The sequence below is a fragment of the Salvelinus sp. IW2-2015 genome, linkage group LG1, assembly GCF_002910315.2.
Source record: "Salvelinus sp. IW2-2015 linkage group LG1, ASM291031v2, whole genome shotgun sequence".
NCBI lineage: Eukaryota > Metazoa > Chordata > Actinopteri > Salmoniformes > Salmonidae > Salvelinus > Salvelinus sp. IW2-2015.
In genome coordinates, this window is record NC_036838.1 from 17,275,577 (window position 1) to 17,294,103 (window position 18,527).

Consider the following 18,527-nt stretch of genomic DNA (forward strand, 5'->3'; position numbering starts at 1 on the left):
AGAACTGGAAGGAGAGGCGGCCAAAGGAGGTTTTGGCTTTGGGGATGACCAGTGAGATATACCTGCTGGAGTGCGTGCTACGGGTGGGTGTTGATATGGTGACCAGTGAGCTGAGATAAGACGGGGCTTTACCTAGCAGAGACTTATAGATGACCCTGGAGCCAGTGGGTTTTGCGGCGAATATGTAGCGAGGGCCAGCCAACGAGAGCATACAGGTAGCAGTGGTGGGTAGTATATGGGGCTTTGGTGACAAAACGGATGGCACTGTGATAGACTACATCCAATTTGCTGAGTGGAGTGTTGGAGGCTATTTTATAAATGACATCGCCAAAGTCAAGGATTGGTAGGATAGTCAGTTTTACGAGGGTATGTTTGGCAGCATGAGTGAAGGAGGCTTTGTTGCGAAATAGGAAGCCGATTCTAGATTTAATTTTGGATTGGAGATGCTTAATGCGAGTCTGGAAGGAGAGTTTACAGTCTAACCAGACACCTAGGTACTTCTAGTTGTCCACACATTCTAAGTCAGAACCGTCCAGAGTAGTGATGCTAGGCGGGCGGGTGCAGGCAGCAATCGGTTGAAGAGCATGCATTTAGTTTTACTAGCATTTAAGAGCAGTTGGAGGCCACGGAAGGAGTGTTGTATGGCATTGAAGCTCGTTTGGAGGTTTGTTAACACAGTGTCCAGGGAAGGGCCAGATGTATACAGAATGGTGTCGTCTGCGAGGAGTTGGATCAGAGAATCACCAGCAGCAAGAGCGACATCATTGACACATAGAGAAAAGAGTCGGCCCGAGAATTGAACCCTGTGGCACCCCCATAGAGACTGCCAGAGGTCCGGACAACAGGCCCTCCGATTTGACACACTGAACTATCTGAGAAGTAGTTGGTGAACAAGGTGGGGCAGTCATTTGAGAAACCAAGGCTATTGAGTCTGCTGATAAGAATGCGGTGATTGACAGAGTCGAAAGCCTTGGCCAGGTCAATGAAAAAGGCTGCAGAGTACTGTCTTTTATCGATGGTGGTTATGATATCGTTTAGGACCTTGAGCGTAGCAGAGGTGCACCCATGACCAGCTCGGAAAACAGATTTCATAGTGGAGAAGGTACGATGGGATTCGAAATGGTCTGTGATCTGTTTGTTATCTTGTCTTTCGAAGACTTTAGAAAGGCAGGGCAGGATGGATAAAAGTCTATAACAGTTTGGGTCTAGAGTGTCTCCCCCTTTGAAGAGGGGGATGACCACGGCAGCTTTTCAATCTTTAGGGATCTCAGACGATAGTTGAACAGGCTAGTAATAGGGGTTGCAACCATTTCGGTGGATCATTTTAGAAAGAGAGGCTCCAGATTGTCTAGCCCGGCTGATTTGTAGGGATCCAGATTTTGCAGCTCTTTCAGAACATCAGCTATCTGGATTTGGGTGAAGGAGAAAGGAGAAGCGGGGGGGGGGGAATTGGGCATGTTGCTGCGGGGGGGTGCAGAGCTGTTGGCCGGGGTAGGGGTAGCCAGGTGGAAAGCATGGCCAGCCGTAGAAAAATGCTTCTGGAAATGATCGATTATCGTAGATTTATCAGTGGTGACAGTGTTTCCTATCCTCAGTGCAGTGGGCAGCTGGGAGGAGGTGCTCTTATTCTCCATGGACTTTACAGTGTCCCAAAACTTTTTGGAATAATGCTACAGGATGCAAATTTCTGTTTTAAAAAGCTAGCCTCAGCTTTCTTAACTGACTGTGTATATTGGTTCCTGACTTCCCTGAAAAGTTGCATATCGCGGGGGCTATTCGATGCTAATGCAATATGCCACATGATGTTTTTGTGCTGATCAAGGGCAGTCAAGTCTGGGGTGAACCAAAGGCTATATCTGTTCTTAATTCAACATTTTTTGAATGGGGCATGCTTATTTAAGATGGTGAGGAAGCACTTTAAAGAGGCAGGCATCGTCTACTGACGGGATGAGGTTAATATCCTTCCAGGATACCCGGGCCAGGTTGATTAAAAAGGCCAGCTCGCTGAAGTGTTTTAGGGAGCGTTTGACAGTGATGATGGGTGGTTGTTTGACCGCGGACCCATTACAGACGCAGGCAATGCGGCATTGATCGCTGAGATCCTGGTTGAAGACAGCAGAAGTGTATTTAAAGGGCAAATTGGTCAGGATGATATCTATGAGGGTGCCCATGATTTAGGGTTGTACCTGGTAGGTTCCTTGATAATTTGTGTGAGATTGAGGGCATCTAGCTTAGATTGTAGGACGGCCGGGGTGTTAATCATATCCCAGTTTAGGTCACCTAACAGTACAAACTCTGAAGATAGATATGGTGTCCAGGGCACAGCTGGAGGCTGAGGGGGGTCTATAACAAGCGGCAACGGTGAGAGACTTATTTCTGGAAAGGGGGATTTTTAAAAGTAGAAGCTCGAATTGTTTGGGCACAGACCTGGATAGTATGACAGAACTACACAGTAGATTGCAACTTCGCCCCCTTTGGAAGTTCTATCTTGTCGGAAAATGTTGTGGTTGGGAATGGAAATTTCAGGTGGCCTTCCTAAGCCAGGATTCAGACACGGCTAGGACATCAGGACATTGTCGTTCACATGGAGACAGCTGTGGGCAAAGCTAACCTCTGAAAACCCTACTGGAAAGTGTTTGAGAGCTAGGTTTCCACTGACTCAAGTTAACTCCATGGTGAAGGAAGTTTGATGAACTCCACCAATGGAGTTGAGCAGAGCCCAGGCTTTGTTTCGACTAGATAACACAGCCACAAAGTCAGATTTCCCACCCACAAAATCTAAATTGGCTTAAAAAATGTGTCTTGTCTTAATTTAAGGTTAGGGTTAGGCAAGTATTATTGTAATATTTTTTTTTTGTTGGGGGGGGGGGTAGATCAGCTTTAATATTGCAGATAGATTGTAGCTTCCATCAATGTAATTGTCTGCATCATTTCTAATCCTGTAACGGCTGTCTTCGGGTGAAAGAGAGGAGGACCAAAATGCAGCGTGATGATAATCCATATTTTAATTAGGATATTTAAACGACGAACAAAAACAACAAACTGACAGAAGGAACCGAAAACGCTACAGTCCTGAACATGGGAACACAGAACCGATGAACACACGAACAGGAACAATCACCCACAAACAAACAGTGAAAACAGGCTACCTTAATATGGTTCCCAATCAGAGACAATGACAAACACCTGCCTCTGATTGAGAACCATATTAGGCCAAACAACAAACCCAACATAGAAACACAAAACATAGAATGCCCACCCAGCTCACGTCCTGACCAACTAAACAAAGACTAAACAAAGGAAATAAGGTCAGGAACGTGACAAATCCCCCATATATTTTTTTGTAAATATATACAGTATATAAATATATTGTCCTTATTATTTTCCACAAACCCCACCACCCATCACCTAATTGGAGTAAACTAATGGACAACACTTAAGCTTCTACTTCCAGCTCATACATGCTATATACATTTTACGGACAATGTATTTTACAATAGTTCTTTTTTGTTTTAAATCCCACCCTTCAACTACCTTCAGTCCCTCCCATCTATCTCTGAAGACCATCCAGTGGGATTTCTATTTGCCATATATTTTTAACTGTGCTGTTTCACAAAAGTTCTGAACCTTTCTCTTCTAATAGTATCTACAGATTGTAAATGAAAGATACACATTTTTGCTAAAAGTATTGTAATATTATTGATCGATTGACTATGTTGCAATTCTTCAGCCATTCCTGGACCTGCGACCAAAAACAAGTTACATATAGACAGTACCAAAATAAATGATTCTGTCTCTTCGCAGCAAAATCTGCAGAGCTGGGATGGTTGTATACCCCAAATATATAACATATTTGGTTGCAAGAATTTGTATAATAATTGAAATGGAAAAATGTGATGTTTTGAATCCAGCGTCGTTTTGTGTATCAATTCATAAACCATGTGCCATGGAATCGGTACATCGAAAATCTCTTCCAAACAAATTTTCAATCTATATGGCACAGCTGTCAATTTTTTGGACCTTAAATGAAACTGGTATACTTACTTATCAGAATTTTCTTTAACCAATTTTGGTTTTTGATGCAGGGCCGACAGACAAGTTCCTTACTTTCCCCCCTCTTCCATTTCTGCAGTAATGCTGCAATTAGTTGGTTGTAATTGTGGATAGAGCAGACATTTCCATATATTTTAGTTAGCTGCATGTGTGACATAACTCCACCAGTCCTATTTATGAAATAATTAACAAAGATTCTACTTGTTTGTTGTTRTTGAAAAACAGGTTAGGGTTAGACAAAGTTAAGGTTAGGTTTAATATCTGATTTTAAGAAGACACATTTGATAAATGGGCGGGGATTAGCCATAGTCATGACTTTGTGGCTATGTTAACAAGGGAAGACCGCTTGGGAACATCTGTGTCATGTGACCAACGTAAGGCTATGTGAGCAACAACATAGCTAGTAGGCCACGTTTTTTGCATGATAAATAAGAATTTCTAGAAATTAGAGATTCACTTCCAAAATGAAAATAAAATAAAATATTTTTACACATGGAAACTAAATCTTGTGGGAGCCAAAACAAGATACAATAAAGAAAATGTTAAACAAGCAACATTTATTTATTAACTAGAGTTTAGGTTTTGCTTGTTTGAAACAGGATTACAGCAATACATATTCATAAGAGTACACAAATCACAATCTCTGCACTGGACCTTCAGTGACAAAAGCTCTCCCCTGCACAGGTTGGGGTGCATATGTGAGAAGGGGAAAATAAGTATAATATGTTCTATTATATTATCTACAATGTATTGTTATCCATAGCCTATACTTTGTGTGTGTGTGTGTGTGTGTTTAAAAAAAAATATATCTGGTATTCGCATTCATAGGCTAGCCTATCACCAGCAGATGGCAATGTCTGGCCCAACAAACCTCAGACATCTATAGTGGGGTCAGAAATTATTAACACCCTCGATAAATGACTATAAAATATCGAATTCAAATACTGAGCTATATTGTATGCTCCCCCCAAAAAATGGAACTTATATTATTTTATACTAATACAATTACTCAGAGAAAGAGATTTTGTTAAACAAGTAATACAAAATTATTGACACCCCTGTTTTCAATACCTTTCAATACCTCCCCTGGTGAGGATAACACCACTGATCCTTTWAAAAAAATGTTTGGGAGGAATCTTAGACCATTCCTCCATACAAACACCTTCCAGATCCTTGATATCCTTCGTATGTACTCATGGACTGCCCTCTTCAATTCAAACCACAGGGTTTCAATGGGTTTTATGTCTAGAGACTGAGTTGTAAAATGTTGATTTTGTGGCCAATTAACCATTTCTGTGTGGATTTTGATGTGTGCTTGGGATTACTGTCTTGCTAGACGATTCACTTGCAGCCAAGTGTCAGCCTCCTGGCAGAGGCAACCGGGTTTTTGGCTAAAAGTTTATAATGAGGTTGACCTTAATAGGCCCCAGGACAGTGAAAGCAAAATAGTCCCATAACATCAAAGAACCCCACCATATTTTACAGTAGGTAAAATGTAGATGCTAAACCCACCACTGGGGTGTACGCGGCCAAAGAGCTCTATTTTCATGTAATTTGATCAAAGCATCGGTTCCAATCCAAGTGCCAATGCCGTTTAGCAAACTCCAGGCATTTACCTTTGCTGTACAACATTTTGGCCACACACACCAGTAGTGGGTTTGGCGTTGAAATGAGAATGCATGAGCAGAAAAATATGGTGGTGGATCTCAGATGTTATGGGGCTATCTTGTTTCCTTTTGGTCCTGGGGCCCTTGTTAAGGTCAATGGCATCTTGAACTTTACCCAGTAAAAAAGCTTGTATCATAAATAACTACTCATTATTATTTGTAGCTTGGTCACATCAATTTACCCATGATACATCACAGTTTTGATTCTCAAACAGGACCATTATCTGCTCATTTCGCTGAGTCTACCTTTAACCTACAGTTAGAGTTAGGCCAAATTTGATTTCCTTCATATCAACATCCTTATTGTAGCTCTATCAATCTTATTCGCTTCTAATGTTTGAAATTCGCCTATTCTAGCCTTTTCTACCATTTATATTGTAAAATAATGTTATTATTGCGCCACGTGGTAGCTTTTCCTCCTCTTGCCTTGCAGGGATGCGCAACAAAGATTTTGACCAATCAGCGCTCTAGAAGGTGGGGTTACCTACCGCAGAAAGTTGCAGAGCAGCATCACTGCTGGAGCACGGTTGCAGATCAACATCACTGTTGCAGCACTTTTGTCTCGGTTTAACAGGGCAGGGCGACACTTTTGAACCCCTTGTCAAAAGGCTACACTTTCCAAAGAGCAGGTGTCTACAAGTCGGCTATACATCTTCCACATCAAGATGTTGGCGTGCACAGAGATGATCACTATGTGCCTTCAGTCGGCGAAAAATAAGCATCTTCGCGCTCAGCAGGAACAACCGCAGCCACTGCATAGCCCTGTTAATGGACTTCCAATTTTCAAAGATGTAAGTAGTCACATATTCTCTCTGAAAGCTCTGCACACTGCTGTCAGAAACAATCAACCTATTGAAATTCTTTATTTGCCTATGGTTGATGTATGTTAATTTGGGGGGTGGGTATAATTTGTTGAACGTTCCAACAGGAATCTGTTCCAATAACTTCGTAAATAACAAGGATGCCAACAAACAACGCATATAAAGTAGCATGATCAATTCACCTAGCTAACTAGCTGCCGAATAGGCATCAACTCACCACGTAGCTTATTCTTAATGTTTGTACATAGGCTACCAGAGTGAGGACAAACATTTTTCAGAATAAACGTGGTGAGTGAAAAACTAAACAAAATTGCCTCCCTACCTGGTATCTTATTCTCCCGCGATACAACTTTGTATGCGTTGTTTGTTYACAACCTTGTTATTTACTAAGTTTTTGGAACAGATTACTGTTGGAACGTAACACAAATTATACCCACCCTTGTAAGCATGCACAAAAACTATTATGCAGAGTTGAACCAAAGGCTAATTGTGTTAAAAACCAGTGAACCTCTATGTATTTATAATCAATCATCATGGAGATTAACTACTTGTTTTGTAAGCATCTTGTTTTAAAAATTAATGGTAAATACATCTTGCCATATTGTGGCTAAAGACACCATTATCGACCTACTGTAACCGACACAAACATTCAATTGAGGTTAAGTGCCCATATCTCCACCACACCTTGCTGCACTCATTGACTCCTGATATGATATTTGACTACTATGTATTGAACTCAACCTTTGTGTGTGTGTGTGTGTGTGTGTGTGTTTAACAAGAATAGTAAACAAACAAATTTGACCAACTGGGGACATTTTGTTAGGGTTAGGAGCTAGGGTTAATGTTAGGTTTTTTGGGTTAGGGTTAGTGATGCACCGATATTACTGACTTGCCTAGTTAAATAAAGGTTACACACACACAAACACACCACACTGACCAAAAAGTTATTTTGTTGGCTTTACGTATGTCCCCATTACCAGTAAAACATAATCAAAACCTATTTCTTTCACTTGCTGTGCTGTTTTGTTGTTCAGTCGTTCCATTCTCAACCAGGATTTCTATGGAACACCGTTTGGGTCTTTGCGTGTCAAAAGAGACACTATTTAAAACTATTTGACCAATTGTTGACCAATCAGGACCTGAATATGACTGCACGTCACACAAAAATTTAACTCGATCATACATTTTTTTACGTAGTTATTACMCATTGATTACACTATCACTTGTATTTCATATGTCACAACGATTCATCGATACGTATGCTATGATGCTAGTAAAGTTGTCTTGTGCACCTACAGTGCTGGTCATTAAAAAAACGCTAGCTAGCTCATGAATGCAAACAATGTTCTTCCCCAAAAACATAGCAAAATGACCATCTGTTTGACTAGCTATAGTTAGCTAGCTAACTATATAGCTAGGTGATATAGTTAGGTGTCATCATCTAAAATAACCCTAATTTATAACATTTATAAGACAGTTCTTATTTGATTCATGGTGGTCGGACCCATCTATGTGAAGCTAGCCACAATAAGGATTAGCCACAATAGTGGACTTTGCAGTTAGCCTTTGTTAGGTTCTTATTTTTTAGAGTAAATAACTCACGGACACGAGAGAAGCTTAACCAAGTTTAATTCTTCCCAAAGGGTCGTTACAGCTTTAATTCAGACAAATATTCAACACAAGCACTGATATTTAACCCTTTCTCCTAGGCTGAGTCTCCTCCTCCACAACCGAACAGCCAATGCATCTCTGTTACTAGACAGAACCTTAGTGATATCTATTCTTCCTCACTTCACCTAACCTGACCTCTACCCCAAAGTGCTCACTCCTTCCCAACTCAAGGCTGTCATGGTTATTGATACCAGACTGTGTCTCGTCTCCGCCCAGAGGATCCCTGATGGCTAACAACATATCCTGACAATGTAAACATTATACATTACCCTCTCTCCCTCAGTGACATTGTTCGTTTCTAAGATCTCCACCCGTCTCCCCTTATCAATGCCTGTCACATGTAATCGCTTCCCTGCACTCAACACATTCCAAGCTTAGTTGCACCCAGTATATACCTTCCTCCTATACCCCTTAAAGTCTGGTGTAGACCCTCAACCTTAGGACTTCATCAGTGACATGAATAAGTAACATTTCATATTCTCAGAACCCAACACCTTCAAAATAAAAGTATAGCATAATTCTACTATTTGTGTTCATTTGCATCACTTTCAATTACATACTTTTATTTTGAAGGCAACCTGCAAATTCCACTATTGTGCCTAATCCTTATTGTGGCTAGCTTCACAACACATAACCCGGTCCGGTCGAGCATCACTAGCCAGATGAATCTAGCTGGCTGCATATAACGTTAGCTTTGGGCAACAGGGTTAAGTAGCTGGCAAGCTATTTATTTTCATGAACTGAAGTTCAACTTCAATAGTTGAACAACAAGTGGCAACCTAGCTAAGACTTACTCACAAGGATTCCTAAATCATCGCTAAGAATAATGAAAATGACTGCAGTTTCTACTGGTCATTGTTTTCAGGCTGGTTGTATTGGTGCTAGCTAGGTACCAAGCTAAAGCTAGCAACCCCAGAAGTTGCGGTCGAACAAATCTTTCTTTATTACCTATGCGGTATTGTAAACACATCGTTTGTGGCCGGTGTTTGCTTGTTTGCTGACTGTTTTGTATAGCTTTGACAGTGCTACTATCTTTTTTGACATGCAAAGACCCAAACGGCGTTCCATAGTATGTATGTCATGAAGCTAATAGCAGTGACGCTATTACTGTGTAACTCCGGTAGGGCAACATCGGAAGAATAACGCACTTGGTAGTGTTAACCGGTTCTCGACCAGTCAGCGAAGCCAACATCACCCACAGCAGAGAATGGTTGATTGTCAAGGGCAATGAAATTCCATTGTCTTGCCTTTTTTGTTACTCTTTGAAATGACTGCTTGACTTGTTGACTGCTTGATCCCAAAAGCAGACATTGTGGGCTAGTTTCAGAATGCTGTGTTGCACGCATAGTGCAAAATTTTACGTGGCGTCATTACATCATGTCCCTTCGTTATATAGTAATTAATGTCGGCTTTGACATCGGTTTTACACATCGGCATTTAACTAGTGAGTGGCCGATACCGATGTTTTCATTTTAGCTAATATCGGCCAATTCCGATATGTTCACCGATATATCGTGCATCCCTAGTTAGGGTAAGAGTACAGGTTAGGGAAAATATGATTTGAATGGGACTGAGTTGTGTCCCCACAAGGTTAGCTGTACAAGACTGTGTGTGTGTTTGTTGGGTGGTATCACTAGGGTTGGGCAGTATCCAGATTTTCATACCTTCATACCGTTCCTGTACCATACCGGGGTATTTGATATTACTGACAGGGGGCGCTATTGCTCTCCAAACCTAAAAAAGTATTTAAAAAATTGTAWTTTTTTTTGGAGACAACATATTTAGGCACCAAGGATCTTGATCCTGGATGGGATTGTCTTTGCTGTAACAAAGAAGTTTGGTCTAGCAAGCTAGCCACTTAGCTAGTAAGTTAGCAAACCAAATGTATAGCTGGAGCCCTTAGTTAGAGATAATTTATTTGGCACATCTTAGATAGTTATAAGCAGCAGCAATGTTTCTGCAAAGCTTGACACAAGCAATAATGGAAGCAATAATGGAAAAGCTAGATAGACTGCTGTTTACATCGGCTTTTACAGTAACCTTGAATACTAGCACACTAAAGTGACAGTGTAGTTTTTACAGCATCCCTTGTTTGTTGGTTTATTTGTTCCTTGATCATCACAGTGAGTTTGGATCTGTTAATTTGTGTATATCTTATTCATATAACACACCGAAGCTCCGTTGAGGTTTTTACTGCCTACTTTTAATTGGATTCTTGTTTCTTTGTTTCATCACAGTGAGTTGGGATCATATGTTATTTATGTGACCCTCTCTCCTCACCATGCACTAACCAAAGGAAGAATAATGAATGCGCTTAGATAAAAATATGTCTTTGCCATCATCTCCTTGAAAATGTATTGTGCMGTTCAGAATATTGATTTATTGAGATGAATGCACTCCTGCCTGACAATGCCAACTGATGCCAACTTTTATTAGATTTTCTATCGCTCTCGAGATAAACAACCCAAATATAGCGTAAGAGAATGTTTGGCTAATTCACTTGGTTGATAAGTGGATGAGCTCTTTGTGATATGAATATATTACAAGGCTAAATAGTTCTGCGATACCGTTGTATATTTTGCCCTTGGAAATGTGTCATCTTATGTCATATTTTCCCCTATAGGTAACATAGAAAAGTCACAGTTTATGATAGCATTTTGAAATCATTGGAGTGTGAAGCTGTGCGTAATATTTGTAAATCGGACACAAATAATCATGGTCTTAAGCTGCAATTTGAACGCAATAGGAATACAACCTCAGATCTCAACTTCTTGAATTAGGCAGAAGGAGAAGGCAGACGCTTCAAAAGACTCTCCTCTGAAGGTTTGATGGCTTCTTTGTTGACCGTGTGTAAAATATTTGTGTGTGCGTGACTGTGCGATCGTGCGTGCGTTTCCGTACACTGAAAAACAGGAAGTTACGACGAGGGAGATCATCCTCAGGCAGTCACTTGGGCAGCAGTCTCCTTCCCCTCAGAGAACAGTGTCAGTAGGACTCGAGGTTCCCACTAGTTTAACACCTTCCCACGTGCCATCTGAAACAGACGCTCTGGGAAGCAAGACTGACCTTTATCTGCACGTTGTAAATGATGCATTATCCTCTCAAAACACTTTAGCAAAATATGGGGCCTTTCTCACTGCCATCTAGAAGCAAATGCCAAGTAAATAATATTTAGACAGATAAGAGAATGTGTTGGGCCAATTAGAGATAATGGGTTTCTTTAATACATTTTCTTTCATTTCCAAGGAAGACAGGAAAGCTAAGGTGTTACATTCAATGTGAATTGAAGTGTAAAATAGATGTCTTCAAATCTGTCATTCAAACAAGCAAAATTAATCATGGGAATGTACAGTTGAATTCGGAAGTTTACGTACACCTTAGCCAAATGCATTTAAACTCAGTTTTTCACAATTCCTGACATTTAATCCTAGTAAGAATTCCCTGTCTTAGGTCAGTTAGGATCACGACTTTATTTTAAGAATGTGAAATGTCAGAATAATTGTAGAGAGAATTATTTATTTCAGCTTTTATTTCTTTCATCACATTCCCAGTGGGTCAGAAGTTGACATACACTCAATTAGTAATTGGTAGCATTGCCTTGAAATTGTTGAACTAGGGTCAAACGTTTTGGGTAGCCTTCCACAAGCTTCCCACAATAAGTTGGGTGAATGTTGGCCCATTTCTCCTGACAGAGCTGGTGTAACTGAGTCAGGTGTGTAGGCCTCCTTGCTCGCGCATGCTTTTTCAGTTCTGCCCACACATTTTCTATAGGATTGAGTCAGGGCTTTGTGATGGCCACTCCAATACCTTGACTTTGTTGCCCTTAAGCCATTTTGCCACGACGTTGTTGTCACGTTCCTGACCTTATTTTCCTTTGTTTAACTTTGTTTAGTTGGTCAGGACGTGAGCTGGGTGGGCAGTCTATGTTATGTGTTTCTATGTTTAGGTTCAATGTGTTGCCTGATATGGTTCTCAATTAGGGGCAGGTGTTTGACGTTTCCTCATGTATGTTGGAGAACCATATTAAGGTAGGCTGTTCACACTGTTTGTTTGTGGGTGATTGTCTTCTGTCTTTGTGTTCTGCACCAGATAGGACTGTTTCGGTTTTCACATTTCTTGTTTTGTTGTTTGTAGTGTTCTAAATTATTCTTTATTAAATCATGTTGAACACTAGCCGCGCTGCATTTTGGTCCTCTCCTTCATCCCAGGAAGAAAACCGTTACAGTTGTAAGTATGCTTGGGGTCATTGTCCATTTGGAAGACCCATTTGCGACCAAGCTTTCTTTAACTTCCTGACTGATGTCTTGAGATGTTGCTTCAAAATATCCACAATTTTCCATCCTCATGATGATATTTTGTGAAATGCACCTGTCCCTCCTGCAGCAAAGCACCCCCACAACATGCTGCCACCCCCGTGCTTCACGGTTGGGATGGTGTTCTTCAGCTTGCAAGCCTCTCCCTTTTTCCTCCAAACATAACGATGGTCATGATGGCCAAACAGTTCTATTTTTGTTTCATCAGACCAGAGGACATTTCTCCAAAAAATACAATCTTTGTCCACATGTTCAGTTGCAAACCGTAGTCTGGCTTTTTTATGGCGGTTTTGGAGCAGTGGCTTCTTCCTTGCTGAGTGGCCTTTCAGGTTGTGTCGATATAGGACTCGTTTTACTGTGGATATAGATACTTTTGTACCTGTTTCCTCCAGCATCTCCACAAGGTCCTTAGCTGTTGTTCTGGGATTTATTTGCACTTTTTGCACAAAAGTACGTTCATCTCTAGAAGACAGAACGTGTCTCCTTCCTGAGCGGGCATGATGACTGCATGGTCCCATGGTGTTTATACTTGCGTACTGTTTGTACAGATGAACGTGGTACCTTCAGGCGTTTGGAAATTGCTCCCAAGGATGAACCAGACTTGTGGAGGTCTACATTATTATTTTTTTGTCTTTTTTGAGGTCTTGGCTGATTTCTTTTGATTTTCCCATGATGTCAAGCAAAGAGGCACTGAGTTTGAAGGTAGGCCTTGAAATACATCCACAGGTACACCTCCAATTGACTCAAATGATGTCAATTAGCCTATCAGAAGCTTCTAAAGCCACGACAATTTCCTGGAATTTTCCAAGCTGTTTGAAGGCGCGGTCAACTTAGTGAATGTAAACTTCTGATCCACTGGAATTGTGATAATGTGAAATAATCTCCCAAGTGATGGAGAAATCAGATTGAGCAATTGCTTGTCACATTTAAGGGTTGTTTTATGCTCTTTGTATTGAGTTAGGATCCCTTGTAAAACACATAAAATCTATGAGTATRAATAAATGTGTGGATAAGTGGATGTACGCATTTTTCTGCATGCTTGTTTCCTTGTTACAATATATATTTAAATTAGGATGGAATAGCCTACCCTCAAATGCTCCATTAACACAAAAGAATATCACAGTCTCTGGGAACTGTCTTTATGATGAATTACCCCAATTTGAAATAGCCTTGCAAGAAACCCTATTTTGACGCTTTGTTAAAATCAATACCTAAGTGTTTTCCCTTTTCTTTCAGATTTTCTGCCGCGCTGACAAAAACGGTGAGTAAACAACAGATTTTGTCTCAAGTGAATGTGTTGTTTTTACAGTTCTTGTTCCATTTCTAAAGGATCATCCTCACACGATACCATTTAGGGGGGAAATATGCGGTTGTTATTATGGTTCATTCAATCGTGGCTTTCGTGGCATTCCCACAGAACTAATATGCATAAATTTTWAAAAAGAAAGTAAAACGCAGGCCTGTTCCGAATGGACCCAAGGACAGTCAGACCCATTTCTGAAAAAGCCTGTGGAAAACAGACCCGTGCCCGTTCGGATCCGAGAGACTCTTTCAGATCCGAGGGTAGAGAGAGAGAAAGAAACCTCCGACCTGGCACAGCCAGTGCCATCAATAAACRAGGGATATTGGCCAAATGTGTTTTCAGCACACATTACGTGTCCTTAACAGCCTATAACAAAGTACAAAAACACAATTCCTCAATTCCTTGTGTTTCGATGTGTAGCATATGYAAAACTTTATAGCCTATTTTAATCGTTTTTACTTTGCTGAAACAATACTTGTCCACCTCACAGTTCAGCTGTCAGATTTGAGCGCTAAATGCATCCAGGCATTGCATGCATAGGCCTAAAAGCGTAGTCGTTCACTGTATGACATTAATATAAAAAATAAAAGTTCAATAGCTTGATTTTTTTTGTTGCTGTGGGCTCAGTTTTATCACTAGCACATAGAAGGCCGCAACTTTGGCAGCACACGCGCCAAACATAAAACAGCTTGTTGCATTGTTGCCATATACATATAATCCATAGAAGGGTTTTGGAACCAATTTGACCGTGAAACTCCTTGGTACGCTAGCAATGGCTGCCAGTCCTGACTTGGGAACTGCCATCTATGGATTATATTTCTGTGATTGGTTGTGGCTGTCAGTTTGCCTTTCTCCCGCCTCTCATCAGCAGCAGGTGCACGTAAAGGTGAGCGTCCGATACCAGTTTCAGCTGGACCTGGCCAGCCTAAGCTATAGGCCTACTTTTTATTGAGTTGCAATTGGCTTACACTGATAAAAAGCTTGCACAGTTCTCATCACCTCACACATTAAATGAACAGAGTACGRGTCCAATCAGGTTCCGTCAGTAAATACATTTTAAATTGCACATACCTGAGATCCGTGGCAATATATCAGACCTGACCCAGATCCGAGACAAAGGTCAGAATTGGGTCCCGGGTCAGATCTTGGAATTTTGGGTTTGGTGGACCCGTGAAGACCTCTAGTGTAAGTCAATTTTTCTCCATGGAAAACTGAATGGTGAACAATTACTGCTTATCCAATCATAGCTAGGGCCAGGAGTGTTTCCTGGTCAGGTCACAGGATCAGGAAAAAAACTTCTGGGCTCTATCTCAATTAAAGACACAACAGCAATTTATTTTAATTGTTCCTGTTGATAAACAATATCAAGTATAAATAAAACTGGACTAGACATTGAGAGAATGATTTTCAGAGGGCTGAGAAACAAGGCGATCTCCGAGTTAAGAAAATCGAAAGCCATTTTTCATTAACGTCACAAATTAGGTGAAAGGTGATTGTAAACAAATTTGGAAAAAGATAGACAGTTTCAGGCAAGACAAATTCAAGGGAGATATAAAACTGAAAATGTAYGTAAGATTGATCGAGGATAGCTACTCTATAGCCACTACTTTTAACTATTTCTTTATTCAGTCTGTATAAGATCTGGGGGCGAAAGTTTACAGTGAGCACGATATGTATCACCCAATGCGAGACTCACTCAAAATGTTTGATATGATTCCAACTACTGAGGTGAGATTTAACAAAATCTTAAGCAGCTTGAAAACCACTAAAGCCAAATATGGTTTTGATCGTGGTTTTGATCGTGTTCTTTAAAACAAAGATATTTTAACCTCCCCAATAACACATTTGATTAATTTATCCATTAACCAAGGTATATTCCCAAAGGAATCGAAGTCAGATGTTGTTACCTTCATATAAATCTGGAGTTTTTTATGATCAATAATTATAGACCTATAAGTATTTTGCCAATCATTTCTAAGGCTGCAGAGAGGGTAGTTGCTGAGCAATTGACAGATCATTTGAACACTAGTGATTTCTCATTGCACCCTATGCAATTTGGTTTCAGAGCTAATCATTCTAATGAGTTAGCAAACTGTTATTCTTTGGAGAATGTTAAATTGAAACTTGACAAAGGGGGAGTGGTAGGAGCTGTGTTCTTAGTAGGGATACACGATATATCGTTGAGCATATCGGAAACAGACGATATTAGCTAAAAATGCTAACATCGGCCCGATGTCTAGTTTAACACCGATGTGCAAAACCGATGTCAAAGCTGACGTGCATACCTATATAACGTAAGTAKATGACGTAATGATGCCACGAAAAATACAGCGCTACACAGAACAGAAGCAGAAAAATACTAAGCAAACAAGTTCAAGTTGAGCAGTCATTTGAAAGAGTAAGAATTTCCACGAGACAACTCAAAGGCGAAATCCATTAACGCCAAGATAATGGAATTCATTGCCCTTGACAATCAACCGTCCTCTGTCGTGGATGATGTTGGCGTTCGCCGACTAGTCGAGCCCTGGTACACACTATTTTTCAGATGTTGCCCTACCAGAGTTACACAGTATTGTTGAAACATTAAATGTAATGTAAATGAAACGTACATCTATGAGCTACTTGTTTTGGGCGTCACTGCTATTAGCTTCACGACTGACATTTGGACAAGCGGTCAGCCCCATGAGCATGCGGAGCACAGTGGGTCGACCAGGATTTCGTACTGAGGATAGCCATATTGCATGCTCAAGAATGTGCTGGTTCTCATACCGCTGCTGCCATCTCAATGGCGTTTGAAACATGACCACACTCTTAGCGCCATTCGAACTGACTCAAGAAATAAGCTAATCAACTGCGCCTGCAGCAGACGTGATACCTTCTGTTGTGGCATTGAAATGCCTGCTTGACAAAACTGTCGACACATACCGTGGGGTTAAAACTTAAGGTTAAAATACAAACCGTGGGGTTAAAATACTCAGTGGCATTCTCTCTGAGCCTCTTTACTGTGTCGCCACCAAGCTCGATGCTTGGTACTAGGACCTCTACTTCGATGCAGAAAAGAAACAGGGTTTACGTGAAATGGTAAATACTGTACACAGCTGGACAATATGGAAACGGACACAGTGACACTGCGCACCGAGAAAGAGAGGCCACGGACAGACAGAGCTGAAACTTCACTGCTTGACACGTATGATGAAATCCTGGTTGAGAATTAAACGACTGAACAAATGAACGAAACAGCACAGCACGTAAGTGAAAAAAATAGGTTTTGATTATGTTTTACTGGTAATAGGGACATRCATAAATGTCAACAAAATAACTTGTTCAGGTTACACACACTAGCAAGTCAGTTAAGAACAAACTCTTATTTACAACGATGGCCAAACCCGGACGACGCTGGGCGAATTGTGCTCCGCCCTATGGGACTCCCAATCACGTCCGGAGGTGATAGTCTGGATTCGAACCAGGGACTGYAGTGATGCCTCTTGCACTGAGATGCAGTGCCTTAGACCGCTGCATCCATGTTTGTGTGTGTGTGTGTTAACTATTTAACTGTACTAGAATGCTTAAAAGGCCGCAAAAATTTGAAATATCGGCATAGTTTTCTTTAGCCAAGACAAATATTGAATATCGGTATCAGCCAAAAATGTCATATGGGTGCATCCCTAGTTCTTAGATATCCTTCAACCTGCACCTATGGACTGACCTCAATCAATTTAAACCACAGGTTTTCAATGTGTTTCAATTCCGGAGACTAGTCCTGACCGATTGGTGCTTTTTGAGGTTGGTTCAATTTTGGTTTGATTAAAAAAATAAAAAAATAAACGTTTTTTTAAGTCTTTCGGTTTCATAATTTTTTGGGGACATTGTGGGTTGAATGCTGTAACACTGAATAAAACAATTAATAAAGGTCCCATGATGGTAGTGACTCCCCATTACTGCTTATCATAAACCATAATTGATTCACATTACTTTAATAAAAATATCTGATGACTTTATTATTTCATTCCAAGTCATAATTTCATCTCTATAGAGCTGATACCTATGCTGTCTGACAAAATCCCTATTTTAGTAGTTTATAAGTAATTAAGGCATACTTTTATGACTGTCACGCCCTGACCTTAGTTATCTATGTTTTCTTTATTATTTTGGTTAGGTCAGGGTGTGAATGCTGGTTTTGTATTGTCTATGGTTTTTTGTATCTCTAGGGGTTTTGGTAGTCTAGGTATATGTAGGTCTATGGTGGCCTGAATTGGTTCCCAATCAGAGGCAGCTGCTTATCGTTGTCTCATATTTAGGTTGCCATTTTCCCTTTTGGTTTTGTGGGTTCTTGATCTATGTTTAGTTGCCTGTCTGCACTATCCATATTAGCTTCACGGTTCGTTTTGTTATTTTGTTCGTTTTGTTCAGTGTTCGTTCTTTAAATGAAGAATGTACGCTTACCACGCTGCGCCTTGGTCTCCTCCCTTTGACGGCCATGACAGACTGCTGAGTATCAACTAAAAATCACTTAGATCATGTATTTTCATGCCGGTGAAGCAACTAATATATGCCATTTTAGCAGACACTTTTATCCAAAGCGGCTTATGGTCATGCCTATGGGTGGTCCTAGGAGTCGAACCCACTACCCTGGMGCTACAAGCACGATGCTTTACCAACCGAGATACAAAGGACCACCCTGCTGCTTTCTATTCCTCAA

General features: G+C 40.7%; 1 protein-coding gene across 1 annotated transcript in view; it reads left to right on the forward strand.

The window, feature by feature from the left end:
* Nucleotides 1-6,245: 6,245 nt before the first annotated feature.
* Nucleotides 6,246-18,527, forward strand: part of LOC111961861 (N-terminal EF-hand calcium-binding protein 1-like) — a 72,093-nt gene continuing 59,811 nt past the window's right edge. Inside the window, exons 1-2 of the mRNA XM_023984463.2 lie at nt 6,246-6,511; nt 13,762-13,786. Of these exons, the coding sequence (XP_023840231.1) occupies nt 6,386-6,511; nt 13,762-13,786 (151 nt within the window). The 5' untranslated portion in view covers nt 6,246-6,385. The remainder of the gene's footprint in view (nt 6,512-13,761; nt 13,787-18,527) is intronic.